Source organism: Melopsittacus undulatus, chromosome 19 (assembly GCF_012275295.1).
Source record: "Melopsittacus undulatus isolate bMelUnd1 chromosome 19, bMelUnd1.mat.Z, whole genome shotgun sequence".
Taxonomy (NCBI): domain Eukaryota; kingdom Metazoa; phylum Chordata; class Aves; order Psittaciformes; family Psittaculidae; genus Melopsittacus; species Melopsittacus undulatus.
In genome coordinates this window covers 1231659-1254500 of record NC_047545.1, presented here as the reverse complement: position 1 = coordinate 1254500, position 22842 = coordinate 1231659, and the positions used below count along the sequence as shown (strand labels likewise).

At 63.1% G+C, this 22842-nt stretch overlaps 3 protein-coding genes across 3 annotated transcripts; all 3 read left to right on the top strand.

The window, feature by feature from the left end:
* Positions 1-1741: 1741 nt before the first annotated feature.
* On the top strand, positions 1742-2810 carry NDUFA13 (NADH:ubiquinone oxidoreductase subunit A13). Its single transcript, XM_034070848.1, has 5 exons — positions 1742-1868; positions 1984-2062; positions 2234-2305; positions 2384-2453; positions 2628-2810. Exons 1-5 carry the CDS (start codon positions 1775-1777, stop codon positions 2745-2747), a joined length of 435 nt encoding a protein of 144 aa, XP_033926739.1. The 5' UTR covers positions 1742-1774; the 3' UTR covers positions 2748-2810.
* A 657-nt stretch (positions 2811-3467) lies between these two features.
* On the top strand, positions 3468-8787 carry YJEFN3 (YjeF N-terminal domain containing 3). The gene is made up of 6 exons (XM_034070914.1): positions 3468-3514; positions 5875-5983; positions 7170-7280; positions 7359-7472; positions 7857-8007; positions 8573-8787. Exons 1-6 carry the CDS (start codon positions 3468-3470, stop codon positions 8785-8787), a joined length of 747 nt encoding a protein of 248 aa, XP_033926805.1.
* Positions 8788-9693: 906 nt separating this feature from the next.
* Positions 9694-15481, top strand: CILP2 (cartilage intermediate layer protein 2). Its single transcript, XM_031050715.2, has 9 exons — positions 9694-9754; positions 10398-10496; positions 10800-11072; positions 11263-11445; positions 11743-11901; positions 12010-12270; positions 12383-12491; positions 12573-12730; positions 12994-15481. The coding sequence occupies exons 1-9, from the start codon at positions 9694-9696 to the stop codon at positions 15384-15386; spliced, it is 3696 nt and encodes a 1231-aa protein (XP_030906575.2). The 3' UTR covers positions 15387-15481.
* Positions 15482-22842: the final 7361 nt, after the last annotated feature.

Below are 22842 nucleotides of genomic sequence, written 5' to 3'. Positions count from 1 at the left end.
GGTTCAGTTGGTGGTGTTGGACTGGGCTCCCCGAGGTACGACTTTAGGCTTAGATGTTGTTCTTTAACCCTCTGAGTCTTTCCAAATCTCTTCCTCCCCACCTGAAAAAACCAAAACCCAGCTGCAGAACCCAACCAATAGCTAGAAAAGCTCGATCAGAATATTCACATTAATGGTATTATGCCCTAAAGGTTCCACTGTTTGGGAATTGCGAAGGGGTGGGGGTTAGACATGCTTTGAAGACCGGATCTTTGCTCTATTTCTCCTGCTGTCCCGTTCGGGATTCCTGCCTCCGTAAGGGCTCTCACTGGCTCTGCTGCAGAGCATCCCAAAGCCACCTCCTCTCCTGGAAGAGACAAAGACCGTTTCACTTCCAGCTCCCTCCAGACATGAGCCTGAAGGAGCCGCTCTGCAGCCCTGGCATCACTGGGCTGGAAGAGCCGGCGTGTCCCATGTTCCCAACCCTCCACTGCTTCGCTGCAAACTGCTGCATGAGCTGGTTTGACATTGCTCGGATGCTGCTTGCTTCCCCCCTCTCCTGGGGAGAGGGTTAGAGCAGCGTTGGTTCTTTGCAAGCCATATAACCTTTCTTGGGAGACCTTGCGACGACAAGATTTTATAATACAGTAATAATGAAAATGACTTATTGTACTTAGATTTTAGCAACTTGTGAAATAAAACCCCGGATTTTCATTTGAAACCCGTGTTGCAGCTTCGGGAGCTCTGTGGTTTGTCTTCCTTCGGTTTCATGTGCTCATCCAGTTCCTGTCCCTTTGCTTGCTATGGGGTGGCACAGGGACAGCCCTGTGCTCAGAACCAAGTGCCTGCTTGAGCCTTTCTGCTCATCAGACTTGGGCATTGCCGGTTTGCACACAGGCACCTTTTGTGCTCCAGGGATTTCTGTTCATCACATTCCAGCTGTAACAGAGAAGATGACTTTTGGTTATCCTTAAATGCAGGATAATTTAGTGTCGGGTTGGTTTGCTCGTGTTATCCTCCTTGTAGGGAACTTTTGCGTTCCCAGACCTGCTTTTCTAAGGGAAAACCCAACGTACCCGATCCCAGCTGAGATAGAAAACAGGGACTTGGGCTGCGTGATAATAAATGGACAGAGCAGAGGCTGCTGGGTTTGAAACGTGCCTTGGTTCTTGCTGCTGGGGTATGACCCTCTTGGTGAGGGTGGTGCTGCTCTCCTTGCTTCTGGCTGAGAGGCTCTTTCCCCTGCCCAAACCCGGGTTGCTGGGATGAATGGGAAAGGAAGCAGAGGACGTGTGGGGTTTCATGGGCTGGAATGAGAAGCCACAAGCGGATTAAGCATCCTCAGAGGTGCTGTATGGATGCAGCCACGGCTGGAAACAAGACACAAGTTCCAGCACCTGCAGCCCCTGTTTCCCCTGGAATACTTCATTCCAAAGCTCATTCAGATGCCCCAGAGTGACCCACTGAGCATCTCAGCGCTCAGCCCGGCCTCATCCTGCGGGAATGCCCCGATGGAAGCCGTGGTTAATCCCGTGTCCCCCTCTCCCTGCTCTGGTTCCTCCCCCCATCCCTCGGGAAGCCTCAGCCGCACCATCTGCATTGGGATGAACTCCGAGGGATTACGGGCATCGATCAGAGTGCCACACCGCGGTGGGCCCCACCACCCCCCGCCTCTCGGCGTTGCCCCTTTAAGGCGGAGCTTCTGTGTGTGTGTGTGTTGGGGGGGGCGGTACGTGCGCGTCTCCGTAGCCCGCTTCCCGCAGCGCGCCGGAAGTGACGCTGCGTGGCCGCCGTGATGGCGGCGCCCAAGGTGAAGCAGGACATGGCGCCGCCGGGCGGGTACGGGCCCATCGACTACAAACGGCACCTCCCGCGCCGCGGCCTCTCAGGTGGGGGCGGGGCGGGGGTGGGCGGGGCCTGGGGACCGGGGCTCCGGTGCCCCTCCCCCTCACCGGTGCCCCCCCCTCACCGGTGTCCCCCCCCCCCCCCACCGGTGCCCCGCAGGTTACAGCCTCTTCGCGCTGGGGGTCGGCAGCCTCCTGCTGGGCTATTACACGATCGTGAAGTGGAACCGGGAGCGCAGGTGCCCCCCCCCCCCCATCCCTCGGTTCTCCGGTGCCCCCCCCCCCCCATCCCTCGGTTCTCCGGTGCCCCCCCCCCCATCCCTCGGTTCTCCGGTGCCCCCCCCCGGGGCTCGGCTCCGGTTCCGGTTCCCTGCCCGGGCCCCGCTGAGCTCTGCCCCCCTCCGGTGCAGGCGGTTGCTCATCGAGGACCTGGAGGCTCGGATCGCGCTGATGCCGCTGCTGCAGGCGGAGTCCGACCGCAGGTACCGGTGTGGGGGGCACGGGGGGGTCCGGGGCCGCTGCGGAGCCGCTGCCTGCACTCATCGCGCCCGGTCCCGCAGGACGCTCCGTATCCTGCGCCAGAACCTGGATGAGGAGGCCAAGATCATGAGGGATGTTCCAGGCTGGAAGGTTGGTGGCTCCGGTGCTGCGGGGCAGGGGGGGGTTAGGGGGGTGATTCCAGGCACGGCGGCTCCGCACGGAGCAGGATCCGGCTATCCCGGTGCAGCTCCTGCAGAGCTCGGAGCAGAACCGGTGTCCCCGGAGCCGGGATCGCGGTGGCCACAGTGCTCCCTCCCTGGCCAGGTGGGTGAGTCCGTGTTCCACACGGATCGCTGGGTGCCCCCGACGCTGGAAGAGCTCTACTACCTGCGCCCCACCAGCGAGAAGGACAACGAGAAGTTCGGGCTCCAGTACTATGTGTGAGGCACGGCCCTGTCAACCCCCGGTGCCATCACCCCTCGGGTGCTGTCACCCCTCGGGTGCCGTCACCCCTCCGGTGCCGTCACCCCCCCGGGTGCCGTCACCCCTCCAGTGCCGTCACCCCTCGGGTGCCATCATCCCCCTGGTGCCGTCACCCACCCGGTGCCACCGGCTCCTGTTATTAAAAGCACGTGTCTGAGTCGAACCCGGTGTCATTCATGTGGCTGCCCAGCTCCGTGTCCTCCCCAGCAGGATACTAAGTTGCTCTCAGGGTGCTTGAGGCTCTTCCCTGCTCCCACATGGCCGGGGGTAGGATCCCGGAGCTCTGGATCGGGATGGGAGTGTGGGATGAGCCGCGTGTGTTCTGGGTGCCAGGAGGGGCTGGTGTCTGCTGTGCCCTCCATGGGTCCGGTGGGGGAGGCTCAGGTTCGGGAGGCTCTCGGGGTTCGGGGGTGCAGCCCCACGGCCCCGGATGCTGCATATGCAGCTTCCACCGCGGTGAGGATTGAGGTGAAAACCACCGAGTTTGGGTCTTTGGCTCTTTCCCGTTGCTCGGGGGGGGGGGGGTCAGAGCCGAAGGTGCCGCCCCCCGCCCCCCCCCCTCGGGTGGCTCCGCCCGGGGCGCTGCTCGGTGCTCCGGGGAGCGGGGCGGGGGCAGCCGGAGCCACCTCCCCCGGGGGGGGGTGCCCGGTGCTGGAGCCGCTGCTGCCGCCGCTGCCCACGATGAGCTCCGCTCCCGGTGCCGCCCGGGACCCCCCCCGGTACCTGAGGTGAGCCCGGGACCCCCGGAGCCGCGCGTTGGGAGCACCGGGATTGGGGGGGGGGGATTGGGTCACGTGGCGCTGTGCCCATCACCGTGCGCTCGCACCGGTGCACACCGGGACCCCCCCAGCAGCCGCTCAGGAGCCGGTCCCCGATGCCCGCAGGGATGCAGCCGGTGCCGGGTGGGTGCTGGAGGCTCCCGCGGCCCCGGTGGCTCGGGAGGACCCCCCCGGGGTCGGTTCCTCCGTGCCGGGATGCGGAGGCTCCGGTTCCACGCGTGTTTCCCGGGACACCCGGTCCCTTGGGAAAACCCCATCCCTGCTTCCCGCACCCCCGGGGGCGGACGAGGGGGGGCTGGTACCCAAATAGACTCGTTGCCAGAGCAACAGCATCCCGGGTCTCCATGGCTGCAGCGGGGATGGCTCCGGCAGCACTGGGAGCGGAGCGGGGGGATCCCGGTCCCGGGCAGGGCTGGTGCCTCCGATGTCCCTCTGCTTGTACCTGGACGGGGGCCGGGATGTGGAGCCGGGATGCAGAGGGAGGACACGGAGCTGGGATGCAGAGGGAGGACGCGGAGCTGGGATGCAGAGGGAGGACACGGAGCTGGGATGCAGAACTGGGATGTGAAGCTGGGACGCAACGGGGGACACGGAGCTGGGCTGTGGAGCTGGAGTGCAGAACTGGGGAAGACAGAGCCAGGGTGTGGAGCCGGGATGCAGGACGGGACACGGGGGATGCCGGCGGCTCCGCTGCCTCCTGCTCCCTCTGTCCCGCCCAGGAGCACAGGAACTGGATTGAACGGGGCTGACCTGGGCTTTGCTGGGTCCCCGTGGGCTCCGATCCCTGTGCAGGGGCAGGGGCAGCATTTCCCCCCAGCACATCCCGGGTGCAGGGAAGAGCCAGGACCCGGAGCTCTGTGACACGTCCCCCCCCCGGGGCCGGTGCCAGGACAACGGGAGCCAGCCCGGGCCCGGGCCCAGGGTCTCCTGCCAGCAGCGATTATGGGCAATGTTCTCCCTCCTGGAACAGGGAATTCTGTCAGGAGCGGAACGTGCCTGTTGTTGGGTACAACACAGCTGCGCGGGGCTGCGCCAGCCATGGCCACGGCTGCTGTTTGCCCCCCGGACTCTGCTGTGGGGCTGCGCTGGGGCTCACTAGAGGGCACCAAAGGACTGGGGACAGGATGGGATGGGGAAGGGTAAGATGGGACAGTGTAGGATGGGCTAGACAGGATGGGGAAGGAGAGGATGAGGTGGGAAAGGATAGGATGGGATGGATGCTATAGGGTAGGATGGGAAAGGATAGGATAGGAAAGGATTGGATGGGATAGGGTGGGATGAAGAGGATGGAATAGCATGGGATGGGATAGGCTAGGATGGGAAATGATAGGATGGAATGAGAAAAGATGGGATGGGATAGGGTAGGATAGGAAAGGGTACGATGGAATCAGAAAAGATAGGATAGGATGGGAAAGGATAGGATAGGATAGGATAGGATAGGAAAGGATTGGATGGGATGGGATGGGATAGGGTGGGATGGGATAGTGTAGGATGAATAGGATAGAACAGCATGGGGTGGGATAGGGTAGGATTGGAAATGATGGAATGGGAAAATATAGGATAAGATGGGAAAGGATAGGATAGGACAGGATAGAACTGGCGAGATGGGAAAGAATGGGATGGATGGGATGAAAGAGGGTAGGATGAGATGGGGAAGGGGGGGATTAGATAGGTTATGATGGGAAAGGATAGGGTGGATGGGAAAGAACAGCAATGGGATAGATTGAATGAGACAGAGTAGGATAGGATAGATGGGATGGGAAAAGATTGAATGAGATGTGGCAGGATGATGGGGTCTGCCAGGATGATGGTCACTGGGCTCTGTCAGTAGGGCCAGGGCTTGGCTGGGTCTATGGGATCTGTGGAGCGCCCAGGCCTCAGCAGGACAGGCCTTGTCCAGGCCAGGGGATGGTGGGCTGGGATCAGCCAGGACAGCCGGGAATAGGGCCTGGAGCAACCAGGGGCTGTCAGATCTCAGGGGCCACCCCACAGCTGGGACCCGGCACATGCTGTTCTCACCGCAGGTGAGCCAACACATGGGAGCGATTACTGCCCGATGTGGAGGCTGCTGGTGCTGCCAGCGCCGGGCTCGGCTGCAGGAACAACCGCAGCATTGTTCTGCCTCCTGGAACAGCCCCATTGCCACGAGCTGGGGCCGCTGCCAGGGCTGGTGCCTCGCATGAAACACAGCCCCTGGCCCCCCATGCACCCCCCGAGCATCCCCTGCCCCGCACCATGGAGATGCAGTGGGGTCCCAGTGCTGGGGGGGGGGACATCCCTGTCCTCACTGCTGTCTGCTCCCCCCGCAGCAAGGCTGAGGCTGAGGCCATCGAGAAGGAGCTGCTGGAGGATTACCGGTTCGGGCGGCAGCAGCTCATCGAGATCTGGGGACATGCCTGTGCCATGGCTGTGACCAAGGTGAGGCAGCCACCGGGGCCAGGGACACCCCACCAGGGCTCATCCCAATGGGGACGGGGCTTCGCTGCCCCTTGTCCTATCCCCCTGTGCTGCCTTTCCCTGCCCTGGCTGTGGTCCCCCCTTGCCCCAGAGCAGGGCACAGGGGCCAGGGGCCAGGCAGGGCTTGTGGCCAGCAGAAGTGATGCTCTGACCTCTCCCTGGATGGGGTTATCTGCATTCCTCGCCCACCTTCTGTGATCCCCCTTGGGCTGTGGGTCACATCACACCGTGCCGTGAGAAGGAGGGTGCTGGGGGGATCCTTGGGGCTCCCCATACCCCGACAATGCTCTCCTGTTCCTGGGAGCGCTGCGTGCTTGTGCTGGATGGGAGGAGGAGGTGGAGGAGGCAGCATCAAGGGCAGCTTTGTGCCTCGCAGGCACCCGCCTGCCTCAGCTTTTCCGTGTGTCTGGAGCTGCTGCATCCTCCCCTTCGCTGAGGGCAGAGGGGGAAGATTTGGGTTGTTGGAGCCTATCTGGATCCTGGGGCTGCCTCAGGGCTGGTCCTCATCCCACAGCGTGGGGCTGCCCACCCCTGACCGCCGGCTCCACTGCCAGCCCCAGCTGAGCATCCTCATGGGCCCGAACATGCTCCTCTTCCTTGTTAGCATTCCCAGAGTCCAGCTCGGGCATCCCCAGCCCCGTCCCCTCCCAGCACGTCCCCAGAGCCGCGGGCAGCGCCAGGGGCTGGGAGCAGGAGCAGGAAAAACGCTGTCAGGGGATAAACAGAGTCTCCCTGTACAGGCTGCTGGGATGTGGATCTGTGGCCACCTCCCTGTGGGCTGGCAGGGAGCCCTGTCCCGCCATGAGCATCGTCCTCATCCCACCGTGGACATCATCCTCATGCCACCATAGGTACCATCTGCATGGGCATCATCCTCATCCCAGTATTGGCACTGTCCTGCCCTGGGTGCTATCCCCATCCCACCTTGAGCATCATCTGCATCCCACTGTGGCTACCACCTGAATCCCACCATGGGCATCATCCTCATTCCACTGTGAGCTCTGTCCTGCCCTGGCTGCCATCCCCATCCCACCCCAGGCATCACCCCCACCACACACCCTGCTGCCCTGCAGCAGCACATCCCTCTGCCACATTCCCAGCACCAACTGCCATACCCGGGGGGCTCGGTGCCACTGTATCCCCACAGGCCTTCCCGCTGCCATCGCTGCCGCGGAAGCAGCCCACGGTGCTGGTGGTGTGCGGCCCGGCACAGAACGGGGCCATCGGACTGGTGTGTGCCCGGCACCTCCGCATCTTCGTAAGCATCTTCCTCCCCTGCCCCTCTCCATTCCCAAGCAATGCCCGTCCCCATCTCATCCCTGCTCTCACCACCCAGGACTATGAACCCACCATCTTCTACCCCAAACGCTCCCCGGACCCCCTGTACCAGGACTTCACGACGCAGTGTGAGAAGATGGACATCCCCTTCCTCTCGTACCTCCCCACCGAGGTGAGCCCCCTCTGCCTGACGTGCTCCCCCCTCTGCCGCCCCTGGCAATGCCGGGAGCACGGGAATGCCGTGGAATCCAGCGGCGGCCGCCGCAGCCACCGGCTCTGTTGTTGTTGGAAGCACCTGGCTCGGGCGGGGGCAGGAATGTGACCCGAAAGCGCTGCCCTGGCTGGGGCCACGCGTCTCGGCGTGCCGGGCTCTGCCCCCCCCCCCCCCCCCCATCATCCTCCCCCTTTGCCTTGGTTGGGGGGGGGACGTTTTGGCAGCTGCTGTTGGGTGAGTGTATTTAGGCAGGAAAACGGGATCCCCGCTTGGGGGTGCCTGGAGCGGGGGGGGGGACACCCCAGGAACCTGCTGCCCACCCTGTGCGTGTGTCCCCTTAAGGTGCAGCTCATCAATGACGCCTACAACGCGGTGGTGGACGCGGTGCTGGGAGCCGAGGCAGAGGCAGCGGAGGGGAGGGAGCCTTGTGCCGCCATCCTGAGCACCCTGAAGCTCATCCGCATCCCCATCGTCAGCCTGGATGTGCCCTCAGGTCCAGCACCGGGCTCGGCATCCCCTGGGCAGGATGGCTCCCCCCCCACCGCCCTGCTTGTCACCCTGCCCAGCGCAGCATCACCACGGGCTCATTGCCCCGCTGGCTGGGGAGCTCCTATGGTGCCATCGCAGGGTGGGGACAGCCCCGGGGACCCCCCATTTCCCCCCACCCCCTCAGCCTGGAAGCATTCCCACTGGGAGCCAGGGCTGGCGCCTGCTCCCCCTGGATGCGTTCAGGGCATCCACGATCAATAACAAACTCCCTGAACTGAGACATGATGTAATTTGAAAACACCCGAGTGTCTGGTGGCCAGGCCTGGAATTGCCATCACCCCCCCCCCCCCCTCCGCGCCCCCCCCCGGCTGCGGGAGCAAACAGGAGCCCTTGGCACAGCCACCGGTGAATCCCCACCAAGAAAAACCCCGAGCGGTGCCAGGATGCGTCCGGAGCGGTGCAGGGGGGTGATGCTGGTGCTGCTGCGGGGGGGTCCCTGTGCCCTCCCCATCGCCAGCACCGGGCTCAGCCCTGAGCCTCTCTCCCCGTGTCCCTTCTTCCCGTGGCAGGATGGGACGTGGAGGCCGGGAGCAGCGGTGGCATCAACCCCGACGTGCTGGTGTCGCTGTCGGCGCCCAAGCAGTGCGCCCGTCGCTTCCTGGGCCGCCAGCACTTCGTGGCCGGGCGCTTCCTCCCTTACGACGTGCAGAAGAAGTTCGAGCTCAACCCCCCCGAGTACCCCGGCACCGAGTGCGTGGTGGCCCTGCGAGCCCCCCGCCAATAAAGCACTGGGTGGCTCTGCCGTGGGGGTCGGTGTCTGCTTGGGGACCCCCTGGGGCACCAGGACCCGGTTCCATGCCCCATCCGGCCCCGTGCACAGCTTGGACCACCCCCCCCCCCATGCCGTGTCCCTGGGATCTGTCACCAACCTGCATCTGGGGACAGACCTGGTGTGACCCCCTCTATCACCCTGGCAGCCGATGGGGGGACGGCTGCAGCCCCCCATAGCCTGAAACCTCCAATGTGCCAGAGAAGGGGCGTGGGAGCAGCCCCTCGCTATGGGGCTTTCATTAACAAGGGGTTTGAATGAACAGAGTTGTGTCCATGGCTACACGAGAGCACCGGGAGCCCCCTCCCCGCCCCTGTTGCTCGGTGCAGCCGGAGCTCCCGGGAATGCAGGGAATGCGCTGGGATTTCCGCTGCTCGGGCTGCGGGACGGGGCTGTGACCCCCAGCAGGGACCCGCTGCCCTTTGGGGGTCCCCCCTCCATCACCGTCACGCTCCGCATCCCAGGCAGCAGCCGGGGGGGGGGGGGGGGGCACGGCTGCCCCGCGCCCCGCACGGCCTCAGCGGCCCCGGGCGGCCCCGGCACACGCCACGGGCCAGGTCACGGCCCCGCCGTGCCCCACGGTGATGGGTGCCAGGGCAGCGCTGGCACCGGTGCCCTGACCGCAGCGCGCCGGGGCTGGGCTCGCTACGCGTTTTTCCCTTCCCTCCCCTCCGCATTCCCGAGCGCATCCAATTTTAGCAGCTTTGCAAAAACAAAGCCTGGAGCTCGGGCTCCTTCCCGCTGCCCCCTGACTCCCGGCCAGGCCGCCCGCGCCAGCAGCCGTCGGAAGGGCCTCATATATAGACCCGTGGGGCCGCCGCGCTCCCAGTTACCGGCGGAGCGGCTGCTGCGCTGGTGGCCATGGGGAAGCTGGTGCTGGCCCTCCTGGCTCTCGCTGCCCTGCACGGTGCCGGCGCGTCAGGTAAGGCTGGTGCTGCCGTCTGCTCGTTGGAATCCCATCCGGGCGTCATGATCTTCCTAGGGGCTGGTGGTAGTGATGTGGGGCAGGACAGGGATGGGGCTGAGCGCTCCCCAGATGTGTGCCAGGGACAGAGGTGAGCCAGGGTCATGGTCACAGCTGGGGGATCCCTGCAGCACCTGCTGATGGGAGGATGTGTTGGTGAGGCTCAGGGCAGTTTTACCCTCCCCAGGGTCATGTCACCAGAGGGATGGAGACATGCCCTGTGCCATGTCACCAAAGGGATGTGGACATGCATTGTCCTGTGTCCCCATCAGTCCTGCCTGCTCTGACACCGGATGGCTGAGCACCATCATGACTCGCTGGTGCCTCTGCCAACCCCTGTTCCACGGGGCTTTTGCTGCCTGGTGCTGAGGCTCCGAAGCCCCACGGGACCCCTCAAGCTGCCAAGGGCTGTATGAGGCTGGAATGTCCCTGGTCTGGGGGCAAAATCCATGCAGGTGGGGAGGGGACAGGGTTGAGTCCCCACTGCTGCATGGGATGGTGCCCACTGCATGCCCGGGATGCAGAGCACTGCCTGGGCACTGCAGGGGCTCTGGGGAGAGGGTGCCCAGCGCTGGGTGCTCCCACCCTGGGCTTCCCCCAGAGGCCCTGGAGAACGACTCGGAGCCGGGAAAGAGCAGCACCGTGGGCAAACCCTGGAAAGCAGCACCCAGCCTGGCAGAGCTCGACCTGGACACGGCAGGTACGGCCATCCCTGAGCCCCCACCGGGGACTGCAGCTGGGACACCCCAAAGGGGCTGCATGTGTGCTGCCCACCATGGAGATGCTATCACCCCCCTATGGGAGCCTTGCAGCAGGGATGTGGTGTCAAGCCGGTAATCCCCACAGCTTCCCCACTGCATCTCCAAATGCTTTCACCTGTTCATCCTTTATCCATACAGTCCTCGATGTCCCCAAGCTGTCCCCAACCCCACTGGCACCCCAGGGTGCTTAGGGATGAGGGTGCTGCTCCCCATCCACATGCTCAGGGCTTGCTCCATGCCAGGCAGAGGAGCTGAGTGGACGTCGTGGTTCAACATTGATCATCCTGGAGGGGACGGGGACCACGAGAGCCTGGAGGCCATTCGCTTCTACTACCGGGGCCGTGTCTGCGAGCGGCCGGTGGCCATCCAGGCCCGCACCACCGAGTGGGAGCTGCCTGAAGACGTGGGTGAGGTGGTGCACATCAGCCCCAAGAAGGGCTTTCGCTGCATCAACAAGGAGCAGCCACCGGGCAAGACCTGCTCCAACTACCACATCCGCTTCCTCTGCCCGCTGGGTGAGTGCCTGGCCCTCTTGTGTCCCACTTTGCACCATACCCATTGCTCATCAACCTGTTGTATGGCATCAGTGCTGCCGGAGCTGTGGTTACACCAAGCCCCCCTCCAGCTCCATCAGTCATCCCTTGGATGCATGACACTGGGCTCTGTGGGTGGTGGGTTCCCAGTTAACACCTCTGCCGCTCCCAGAGCACATCTACTGGTCACACTGGTCTTCCTGGAGCCCCTGCTCGCGCAGCACCTGCGGCACCAGCGGCACCCAGACCCGCACCCGCCGCTGCCTCAATGCCCGGCTGGCAGCTGTGCTCAAGGAGATCAAGTGCAAGGGCAAAGCCACAGAGCGACGGACGTGCAGTGCCAGCCCCTGCCCAGGTAGGGACCCAGCATCACAGGGTCACCTGCATTGCGCTGCCCATCTCCTGCTCCATGCGTTATGAGGGGGTCCCTGGGCAAAGCCACCGCTGCCTCCTGCTCCTCCTCAGCTTCATTGCAGGAACAGAGGCAGTTACTGCACCAGTAGCTGGGCAGGGGCACACTGGGGTGAGCTGGGGATTGCCGGGATGGAGCCTTCCCACTTGGGGACTTCCCCATGTCCCCATGAAGCAGAGCAGGGCTGGGGGCTTGGTGGGGAATGTGGTGCCCAATGCCCACCCAGTGTCTGCCCCACAGAGCCGGCATGGACAGAGTGGGGCTCCTGGGGTCCCTGCTCCCGCAGCTGTGGCAGTGCCGGGAAGCGCGTCCGGCGCAGGAGCTGCAGGACAGCCAAGAAGGTGCCATGCATTGGCCGCCCCACCGAGGTGCAGAAATGTCCCCCCTCACCCTGCCCAGGTACCTGCCCTCAGGGACACGGGGACCCCTTCCCTGCTGGTGCCCCCCAACCCATGCAGCCCCACCAGTGGCCATGGCCGCGGGGCTGAGCACCGTGCCACCCTGCAGCCTGCCCTGAGCACACCCTGCAGGGCACCGTCCTCTCTGCCTCTGGTTTGGCATTGCCGGACGCCCGCATCTACCTGGAGGGTCGTCCACCGGTGCTGCTGGCCCATAGCGATGCCCATGGGCGCTTCACTGCCGAGGGGCTCTGCCAAGGCACCGCAGCCAACATCAGTGCCCACCGGCACGGCTTCGCCCCGGCGCTGGCACCCATCATCTCCAACGGCTCTGGAGTGTCGGTAGCACACGTGAGGCTGCAGAGGTTGGGTGAGCATCGAGGTGTGGGGATGAGGACCTGGCTGTGCACCCCTTGAGGGACCCCCCCCCCGAGGGTGCATGGTGAGGGGGGAGCACCCTCTGCCACCTTTCTCCCCTACAGAGAAGCCCTACATGGTGCTGCACCCCAAGACGAAGGTGCGGGTGGCTGGGCAGGAGGTGACTTTCTGCTGCAAAGCCTCAGGCACCCCCATGCCAAAGAAATACTACTGGTGAGCTGGGTCTGGGACTGGGAATGGTGGGAAAAGGCAGCCGCAGCTGAGCCCCAGCTGAGCCCATCCCCATGCCCACAGGTACCACAATGGGACACTGCTGGAGAGGAAGGTGCACCAGTACAGCAGCCGCCTGGTGCTGCGGAGACTGGCACCAGAGCAGGCTGGCACCTACCACTGCAAGGCCAGCACCGAGGCAGGTGCCATCAGATCGGCATTGGCAGAGCTCACCGTGCTGGGTGAGAATGGGATGGGGCTGCAGCATCACCCTAGGACGGGGCTGCAGTATTGCCTAGGGATGAGGCTGCAGCATCACCTTGGGATGGGGCAGCAGCAGCATCACCTTGGGATGGGGCAGCAGCATCACCTTGGGATGGGGCAGCAGCAGCATCACCTTGGGATGGGGCAGCAGCATCACCTTGGGATGGGGCAGCAGCATCAACTTGGGATGGGGCATGTGCTGGTGAGGATCACCCTGACCCCATCCCTGCTGTGCCCCCAGCCCAGGGCCAGCAGAGCTGTAAGGCAGAGCCGGAGCCCAGCCTGGTGGAGCTGCCCACCGAGTGCCTGCAGGATGCTACCAGCTCCCGTTACTACAACGTGGGCCGGTGCCCACCCGCGCCATGCACCGGCAGCCCCGGTGAGGCGGCAGCATGCGGGGAAGATGCAGGGCACTGCTGCGGCGTGCGCAGGATGGAGATGCGGGAGATCCCCTGCGCCGGCTCCATGCTGCCCATCAAGGTGGTGGCTGAGTGCGGCTGCGGTCCCTGTGCCCAGCCCCGGGTCCTGGTGCAGGGCCGGGTGACGGCAGCCGACACCGGCGAGCCCCTGCGCTTCGGGCAGATCTTCCTGGGCGCGAGGAAGGTCGGCTTCACCGGATACAAGGGCTCCTTCACCATCGAGGTGCCGCCGGACACGCAGCGCTTGGTGGCTCGCTTTGTGGACCGGCAGCAGAGGTTTGTGGATGCCGTCAAGGTCCTGCCCTTCAACCGCCGCGGTGGTGCCGTCTACCAGGAGGTCAAGATGCTGCGGAAGAAGGAGCCGGTGGCGCTGGATGGCAACCAGAGCAACACCATCCCGCTGGGGGAGGTGAGCAGCCGGGAGCCCATTGGGGAACTCATCCTTCCTGCTGGGGTCTTCCTCCGTCCCTCCGGGGAGGTCTTCAAAGGCACGGTCAATGCCAGCATCACCTTCCTGGACCCCAGGGATATGGCGACAGCCAGTGCCGCCTCCAGCGACCTCAGCTTTGCCAACGCCGAGGGGGAGATCGTTCCCCTGAGGACCTATGGGATGTTTGCTGTGGATTTTCGGGAAGGGGAGAGCGGCGCGGTGCTGCAGACGGGGCCGGTGGAGGTGCGGATGGACACGGGGCAGGTCTGGATGCCAGAGCACCTGCAGAAGATGAAGCTGTGGTCCTTGAACCCCGAAACTGGCTTATGGGAGGAGGAGGGGATCCTTCGGCAGGCCGGAGGGAGCCGAGGGAAGAGGGAGGAGAGGACATTCCTGGTGGGGAACATGGAGATCCGGGAGCGGCGTCTCTTCAACCTGGATGTGCCGGAGGACCGCCGCTGCTTCGTCAAGGTTCGAGCCTACAGCAACGAGAAGTTCAACCCCTATGAGCAGCTGGAAGGGGTGGTCATCAGCCTCATCAACCTGGAGCCCCAGCCCGGCTACCCTGCCAACCCCCGGGCATGGGGCCGCTTCGACAGCGTGGTGACGGGTCCCAACGGTGCCTGCCTGCCTGCCTTCTGCGATGCCCAGCGTCCCGATGCCTACTCAGCCCATGTCACTGCCACGCTGGGTGGGGAGGAGCTGGAAGCTGTGGCCTCCAGCCCCAAGCTCAACCCCAATGCTGTTGGGGTATCCCAGCCCTACCTGGGCAAGCTGGGCTACCGCCGCTCGGACCACGATGACCCCAACTTGAAGAAGACAGCTTTCCAAATCAACGTGGCCAAGCCTGACCCCAACAACGTTGATGAGACCAACGGCCCCATCTACCCTTACCGCAGCCTGGAGGAGTGCGAGCAGGCGCCGGTCAGTGCCAACCACCTCCGCTTCTACCGCGTGGAGGTGGACAAGTACGAGTACAACGTGGTGCCCTTCAAGGAGAGTGACCTGACCACCTGGACCGGTGACTACCTCTCGTGGTGGCCTAACCCACAGGAGTTCAGGGCTTGTTTCATCAAGGTGCAGATTGAGGGGCCGCAGGAGTACATGGTGAGGTCACGTAACATGGGGGGCAGCCACCCTCGCACCCGGGGGCAGCTCTATGGGCTGCGGGACACCCGCAGCGTGCGGGACCTGCTGCTGGAGAGCACCTCGGGTGCCTGCGTGGAGTTCAAGTGCAGCGGGATGCTCTTCGACCAGAGCCTCGTGGATCGCACCTTGGTCTCCATCATCCCCCAAGGCAGCTGCCGCCGCACGGGCATCAACAGCCTCCTCCGGGACTACCTGAGCCGCCACCCGCCCGTGGCAGAGAACAACCACACGGCTGCCTTCACCATGCTGGCACCGGTCGACCCTTTGGGCCACAACTACGGCATCTACACAGTGACGGATCAGAACCCGCGCCTGGCCAAGGAGATCGCCATCGGCCGCTGCTTCGACGGCACCTCCGACGGCTTCTCGCGGGAGATGAAGGCGGACGCGGGCACGGCCGTTACCTTCACGTGTCAGGAGCGGCCGCCGGGCCGGGAGAGCTTCTTCCAGCGCCTGCTGACGGCCCCGGCTGAGGCCCTGGCCGAGATCCGACGGGAGATGGGCACCGGCGCCATGCGCCAGGCTCCCCCCGACGTGATGGACTTCGCCTCCGGAGCCAGAGCCCCCGGCCCCACGGCCACTCGCCGGACCCCCAGCAGCCCGCGGAGGATGGGCCGGAGCCGGGGGCAGGTGTGAGCCCCGCGGCAGCCCCGTGGCTCCTCCCCGGCTCCGCTCTGCCCTCCCCTTCCCATCGCTTTTACCGCATCATTTAAAGCAGCCGAGGGGACTCACACGGGACACGTGGAGCGGGACCCTCCCGCCGTGCCCATGCCCTCAGCCCCAGCCCCGTGCGGGGCAGCTCATGGTGCTCAGCCCCAGGGACCACGGTGCTGGTTGGTGCCGGCAGCGGCCCCACGGGGTTACTGAAATAAAGAGGAATAAAAGAGGGGGTGGAAGCCAATAGGGGAAGGGGCCGGGATGGGAAGGGAAAGGGAAGGGAAGGGGTCCCCTGCCTGGTGCTTTGTCCCATGCCCAGTGTGGAGCTCCCCTGTGCCGGGCTGGCACTGGCCGAGGGTGCCAGGAACTGGGAGCACGCACTGCATCCCTGCCAGCACCCGATAAGGAAAAGTGGGGCTTCTTTTGGGGGAAGACCCCGAGGATGTAGATAAAAAGCCCTCCCTGCTCCCTTTGCCCAGCACTGTGTAGTGTGGCTCTCTGGTGGCATGCAGCGTGCTGGGGACACCAGGCTTGGTCCCTGGATGTTCACCCACCACCGGCAGTGCCTCATCCTGCACCATCCTGCTGATTTTGCCCTCGGGGAGTGTTTTTGCCCTTCCAATTGCCTTTACCCCAGGCACAAATCAGGCATGAAAGCATTTGTTGTAAGCCGGCAGCAGGGAGCGGGCACGAGGATGGGGCAGGATGCGGCCCCGCGGCGGTGCTGGCATGCACCGAGGAGTTGTACATTATTTATTACGAAATATAGAGTTGTGTGTGCACCCGGCCGGCTGCTGGGGGTGCCCGGACCTGCCTCTGTGTGTGTGTGACCCCAAAACCCCCTGCCCATCGCCTCCCACCTCCACGGTAGCACCGTCCCAGCGGCTCCTGTTTGCCTTGGGCCGGGCTCAAGGCTTGGCAGCAGCACGGGGGGGAAGGATGCCAGGTCCCTGCAGCCGTGGGACGTGGCAGCTCGGGGGGGGTGGGCTCCATCCAGCCCAGTAGCCCTCCCCTCCCGGCACAGGGAGGCAGTGAGCATCACTGGGTGACCCCAGCCAGGGCAGGGGCAGGGTCTGCGTGTCTGACATCAGCCCATCCGTCCGCCCTGGCTTGTGGTCCTGGGTGGGTTTTCCAGCCCACATCCCACACGTGGATCCCAGTGGATACAGTAATGGAACAAGCTGAGTTTATGGGGCCAACCCCCCCCCCCTTCCAGCTCCCTGGACAACGTTTCCCTTTTACAACATGGTTTGGCTGCACCACGGCATTTTTTCACCCTTATACTGGATGCGGCCGCTTGCGAGATCAAAGGGGACAACGGGAAGGGGTTCAGGGGGTGTTTGCCAAAGCAGCCACCAAATCCCAGCCCCTGTCCCCATCCCACCTGGATCGGAACACACCGGACACTGGGACCCCATCGTGAGGGTCTGACCCCCACAGAACAGGGGTGCTGGGTCTGCCTGTCCCTGGGTGCTGGGTGCCACGGACCCCTGCAGGGTAAGGCCGGTGGGGGCCGTGCCAGTGGGCAGGATTGTTTTGCACCATCTGGTTGGCTCGGTGGGATGCAGCTGCACAGGCAGGGCGGGTGGAAGCAGCTCCTGCCGCTATTTACGGCATCGGGAAGAAAACTGGGGTGAAAAAAGACAAAAAGCAGCCACACAAAGGGGCTGGTCAGACCCCCCCATTCGCAGCCCCTTATGCTCACAGCTGCTCCCTGCTGCGGCTCACTGGATCCCATCCCAGTGATACAGAGCCAAGGGGGTGGCCAGGGGCTCCCTGCAGTCCTATAGACGCAGAGAAGGAGCCAGGGGCACACACGCAGGGATGTGCCAGGGTTGCGGGAGGTCCATGCTGGGTGTCCAGCCCAGCCCAGCATTCCCAAGGGCTGGAAACCTGCCCAAGGTCAGGGGATGGGCTGGGGGCTGCAGCCAAACCCCTCCTGCTGCTCCCCCATTTGGTGTGGGTCCAGCTCAGGAGCTGAACCTGTGGTCCCCATCCCGGGGGTCGTGCACCCTCCAGCCCCAGCTCCTCGGTCCTCACCCTGTCCCCAAATGCCCCCATCACTGTTCAGACCCACAGCGTGTGCTGCAGAGCATCGCTGGGTACCAAAGTACTCCCTGGCCCCTCCTGGCTCCCAAGTGATGCTCGGCCCAGGCTGATTCCATGGCTGAGCTGCCCAGGCTGCAGCTGGGATGCTTTTGTCACCCATTTTCCTAATCCTTAGCAGAAATCACCAGCATGTGGCTCTGTGGGACCCACAGCAGCTCCAGAATGGGGGTACCCTGCAGGGGAGCCCAATGGAGACCCCACACCAGACCCCCATGCTGCAGGATGGAGAACCCAGATGGGTTTTCTGCAGCACAACAGCTTGGAGGGGGACACCAAAAACCTGCTCTTTTTGTGCCTTCTCAGCCCCTGAGCATGGGAGCTGCTCCTGGCTCAGCTCCGCAGTGGGCAGATGGGAGGCTGGGGATGGAGTGAGGGGCCCTGAGGCTCTCCCATGGCTTTGGGCAAGTGATGGGGTGAAATGGTGCTGAGTTGTGGGGTCTGGGGTGGGCAAGGTGTGGATGCTAAACCACTCAGCTCTGCTGTGTCCATCCAGCTCCAGCGATGCCTGGGAAGGAGAGACAGGGAAGGAAACAGCTCCGGGATGACGGGACCTTGGGATGCAGGTGAAGGGGCAGGGCAAGGACCGGTGTTGGTGTGGGATGTGTGCTCCTGTGCTGATGAGAAAGGCAGGTGGGGCCGGAGCTCAGCTGCTTCTTGTTACCCCCAGCCCCTCGCCAAACAGGAAGAGCAAAGCAGCAGCTTCCATCCCACCCCGCCAGCAATGGGGGATGGCCGGAGCCCAGCCGCCGTGTGCCGGAGCACCGGCACATCCTGCGGTGCTGCCGAGGCCCCCACGGTGGGGATGGGGGTGCTGTTTGCCCCCAACAGCATCCCCACCATGGGATATACCCCCCCTTCGAGCCCCATATGGAGCGGTGGGAATGGGATGCTGCTGCCCTGCGCCCCACAAGCACGTCCTGGTGCTGGCCGGGAACAAAAGCTGGAAGGCACCTTGGGAAGCTGCTCGTGTTCTTGCTCCTTCTTATTTTTGTTTTAAATAATGGAAAATCTAATGACAGAGCCTACATTGAAATAATAAAAGCCAGCAGCTGAAAAGCCAACCCAAAATAGGAGAGAAACACACGTTTCAGGCTGAACGGGAACAGGCGCAGGCAAGGGATGAAAGGGAAAAGCAGAGACGCTGCAAGTGTCCAGGACCCTCCTCCCTGCCCCACCATGGGGTGTGGAGCATTGCTGTGGTGGGATCTGCTCCCTGTGCCCCCCACAATGTGTCCCCAGGGGTCCCCTCCCCTCCTTCACTCCTTTGCTTCACACCACACCCAGCACTGCTGCTCCAGGGGCTGCATCCTGCCCTATGCTCCAGCCCCTGGGGGTGCGGAGGCATCTTCTCCATCCCCTGTCCTGAAGTGGAGCATCCCTTTGGGTCCTGGAGCAGAACACCCCTGGTGACCCCAAACAGAGCACCCCTATTGCCCAAACCAGAGCACCCCCAGGCACCCCAACAAGAGCATCCCCAGGGATCCCAACTGGAGCATCCCTGTGGACCCCAACAAGAGCATCCCCAGGGATCCCAACTGGAGCATCCCTGTGGACCCCAACAAGAGCATCCCCAGGGATCCCAATAGGAGTATCCTCAATGACCCCAACCAGAGCATCCCCAGGGAACCCAACAGGAGCATCATCAGGGACCCCAACCAGAGCATCCCGTGCATCCAGCCACAGGGCGACACGGAGGGTGCCAGCTCTGTCTCTGCCACAATGGCCAGATCCAGCTCCCGAATTCCAGGCCGTCTGGCCAAGATGCTCTCCTCCACTCCCAACATTCCCTCCAGACAACCTGCCGGAGGAGGAGGGAGACGAATCCCATCCTCACATGTGGACAAGCTGGAAGCGAGAGACCCCAACTCCTGAAGACACCGGCTGGGTTGTTGCTTCCTGTACCCTGGGAAAGAGCTGTTGGAAGCTGGGATTCAAGGGAAAGCAGTGGGGCTGACACTGGGGATGCTGCGGGGATGGCTCCGGGGCTGCCTCAATGATGCACATTCCTCTCCCAGTTGCTCTGTAGCTGTCCTGTGTGGTTTTGAGTGCCGCATCTGCCCATGGCGCTGTTCAACACGAGCTGCCTCTGGAAAAAACAGCCAGGCCCGGCTTTCCAGGCTATTTTTGAAGCCTTTGGCCTCGGCTCCTCTTCAGGCTCCAGCCCATAAATACCAATAACAACACATTTCAAGGCTTTCTGCTGACAGTCCCGGCGCTGCCAAAGCCTTTTCATTCTCCAGATGTTGGGAATCTGACTCAAAAACGCGAAGTTTGGTCAATATTTAGGCCGGGTTTGATTTCCAGCCTTTGCTTTTTCAATCACATGAAGCAGAGCAATAAAAGGCCCCAAAGTGGAGCAGCTATTTCTGGAGGCAGTGGCCGGAGCATCCCTAGGGATGGGCTCCTGGTGCCAGGGCGCTGTGCCGGGGGTGACAGGGAGGAGGCTCCAGCCCATCCCTGGAGGTGCCACCTGGCTTGCTTTGGATCCTTTGGACCTGGATGTGTTTGGGTGAGCAGCCCTGGTGTGACACAGGGGCAGCCGGGGCCAGCCCAGTCCTGCATCCCACGCTCTATTCCATAGCCAGTGTTCCAAATCCCATACCCCATATTCCCATCCCCTGCACTCCATATCCCACATTCCACATCCCATATATCTTATATTCTGAATCCAATATGCATCCCATATGCCACATTCCATATCCCACATCCTATACCCCCTATCCCACATTCCATATCCTATATTCTATATCCCATATCCTGCCCCCATATCCTACATCCCACATTCTATATCCGGCACCCCATATTCCACACCCTGCCTCTGACACCTCCTTCACCCACATCCCCCATCCACTCTTTATCACCTCTCCCATGCCCAAACCCTGCATCCCGCATCCCGTGCCGCCCATCTCCTCCCAGCCCCACACAGTGGTAGGGAAAGGAGCCGGGAATGTGCCTCTCCCCTCCGCCCAAGCGCTCCGGGGTCCTTCAGGGCCGCGCTGGCCCTGCCAGTGTTGCCTTCCCTTGGGCGCTGTTTCCCTGCTAGGGAACGTCAGCAGGAAAAGCATTAAAAACACCAGGATTTTAGCCCAGGTCCTGGAAAATAAAAGGAGCGTTTCAGGTTTCTCCCCACCAGGCCCCGCTCCCGGCTTCCCAAAGCGCAGCCCATGCAGTGGCTGCAGCACATCCCCAGGGATGGGATTACCGATCCTCCTCCCCACAACCGGCCCCTCCCTACCCGCAGCCAGGGAGGCTGGATGGGGACATCCCAGGAAGGCCTGGCCTGGGTTGGATGTCATAGGGCTGGATCCTGCCCGTTGCCCACCCAGAGCCAGGGTAGGGAATGGGGCTGTGCTTCAGACTGGTGCCACCCACCCCATCACCCCAGAGCCTCCCCAGTACCACAGGTCCCCGTCACCTGGTTACCCCACACTCCAGCCATACCCAAGGTAGCTCTGAGCCCAGGCATCCCAAACCCTACTTATGGTATCCCATAACCCCATTTCTCTGCACCCCTGGTACCCCATACTTTAGGTACCCCATATCCCTAATTCTCTATACCCAAGGTACCCCAAAACCATACCCCATTTCTCCATATGCCATGTACTCCATAACTTGGGTTCCCCACACCCCCATTTCTCCATACCCCAGGTACCCCATGCCCTGGGTACCCCATATCCCCATTTCTGCATACCCTGGTTTCCCTGTACCCCCAATTCTCCATACTCCAGGTACCCAATACACTGGGTATCCTGTACCCCTAATTCTTTATAGCCCAGCCACTCAGTGCTCTGGGTACCCCAATTTACACCCCCCAACAACCACCACACCCCCACTTATCAGGGGATGCTTGGCCCTGTTCCCCCTTCCATGAGCACTGGACCCATTGGCAGCTCCATGGAGTTTCACCCCCCATGTGTGGCCCCCAGCTCCCTGGCTCTCCCCCTGCAGTGATCTGCAGCGTGTTGCCCAGCCCTGCATCCCACCTCTGCATCCTATATCCCATATTCCCATACCCCATATTCCCGTACCCTGCTCCCCATACCCACAACCCACATCCCATATCCTATATCCTGCATCCCATATCTGCTCCCTGGCAGCATCTGCCTGTCCCAGTGCTGGTGGAGGGAGGACCCAGCAGCCCCGAGGCCTTTCACCTCCTCCGGAATCACATGATTTCCTGGAAAATCCCATTTTGGGAGAAGTGAAACTGCTCGATTTGGGGCAAAACTCCCCTCTCGCTCCCAGCACCGAGGCCTTGCTCCGGGATGAAGGGGGGGATGAAGGACCCACTGCCACCGAGGAAGCGACCTTGGATGATGTACGTGGCCTTGGCCTTCGGGATGGCCATCGTGGTGCTGGTGGCTGCGCTCCCCACTGCACTCTGGCCACTGGCCACGGGCTCTGCCATGGTCGGGAACTGCTCTGCCAGGATAGGGGGCCTGGAGAAAGCTCTGGCCACCACCAACCAGTCTCTTGCCGAAGCCTATGGGCAGAGAGATGACTGCAAGAGGCAGCTGGTAGGTGCTGCTGGGGACCTGCAGCCCCCTGGGTGCTCCCAAAGTGGGTGCATTCGGGTGCTGTGAGGAGCCCACAGCCCCTTCCCTTGTGCAGAGTCTGCTGCAGGGGAAAGCTTTGGAGCTGGAGGAGGCACTTCGCGATGTGAACCGGCTGCAAGGTGGGGCCAGAGCAAGAAAAGGGGTGCGGGGGGGTGGGTATGGGCAACAGCCTCTGGGACACCCTGGTCCAGTGCTCTGAGACACCCTCACCCCATCCCCTGGGTAACTCTAACCCCATCCCTGGGACACCCTGATCCCATCCCCTGGGTCACCCTGATCCCATCCCCTGGGTCACCCTGATCCCATCCCCTGGGTCACTCTCACTCCATCCCCTGGGTCACTCTCACTCCATCCCCTGGGTCACCCTGATCCCATCCCCTGGAACACCCTGATCCCATCCCCTGGGTCACCCTGATCCCATCCCCTGGGTCACCCTGTCCCTGCTGCCTTCGCTCCCTGCAGGGGAGAACAAGGCACTGCAGGCAGCGGTGGCAGACCAGCAGCAGCAGCTCGAGGACCTGCAGAGCAGCAGGTGAGCCCCACATCCCCCCCTGTCCCCCCAGCCCCACACTCTGTCACTGACTGTCCCTGTGTGTGTGTCCCCTCCAGGGACCAGCTCCAGCAGCAGAACCAGCTCCTGCAGCAGCAGCTCCAGGCCATGAGGAGCCTGTACTCAGATGGGACCAGGCCTTCGGATGCATCCCTTGGCCTCCTGGTTCTCCTCCTCACCAAGATGCTCCTCCTGTGAGGAACATGGATGCCACTGATTG

Coding starts and splice junctions, on each gene's coding strand:
- NDUFA13 (XM_034070848.1), top strand. CDS start 1,775: ATGGCGGCGCCCAAGGTGAAGCAGGACATGGCGCCGCCGGGCGGGTAC. Junction 2,063..2,233: donor AAGTGGAACCGGGAGCGCAG/GTGCCCCCCCCC, acceptor CCTCCGGTGCAG/GCGGTTGCTCATCGAGGACC. Junction 2,454..2,627: donor GGGATGTTCCAGGCTGGAAG/GTTGGTGGCTCC, acceptor CTCCCTGGCCAG/GTGGGTGAGTCCGTGTTCCA.
- YJEFN3 (XM_034070914.1), top strand. CDS start 3,468: ATGAGCTCCGCTCCCGGTGCCGCCCGGGACCCCCCCCGGTACCTGAG. Junction 3,515..5,874: donor GACCCCCCCCGGTACCTGAG/GTGAGCCCGGGA, acceptor CTCCCCCCGCAG/CAAGGCTGAGGCTGAGGCCA. Junction 5,984..7,169: donor GTGCCATGGCTGTGACCAAG/GTGAGGCAGCCA, acceptor GTATCCCCACAG/GCCTTCCCGCTGCCATCGCT.
- CILP2 (XM_031050715.2), top strand. CDS start 9,694: ATGGGGAAGCTGGTGCTGGCCCTCCTGGCTCTCGCTGCCCTGCACGGT. Junction 11,073..11,262: donor CCGCTTCCTCTGCCCGCTGG/GTGAGTGCCTGG, acceptor TGCCGCTCCCAG/AGCACATCTACTGGTCACAC. Junction 11,902..12,009: donor TCCCCCCTCACCCTGCCCAG/GTACCTGCCCTC, acceptor GCCACCCTGCAG/CCTGCCCTGAGCACACCCTG.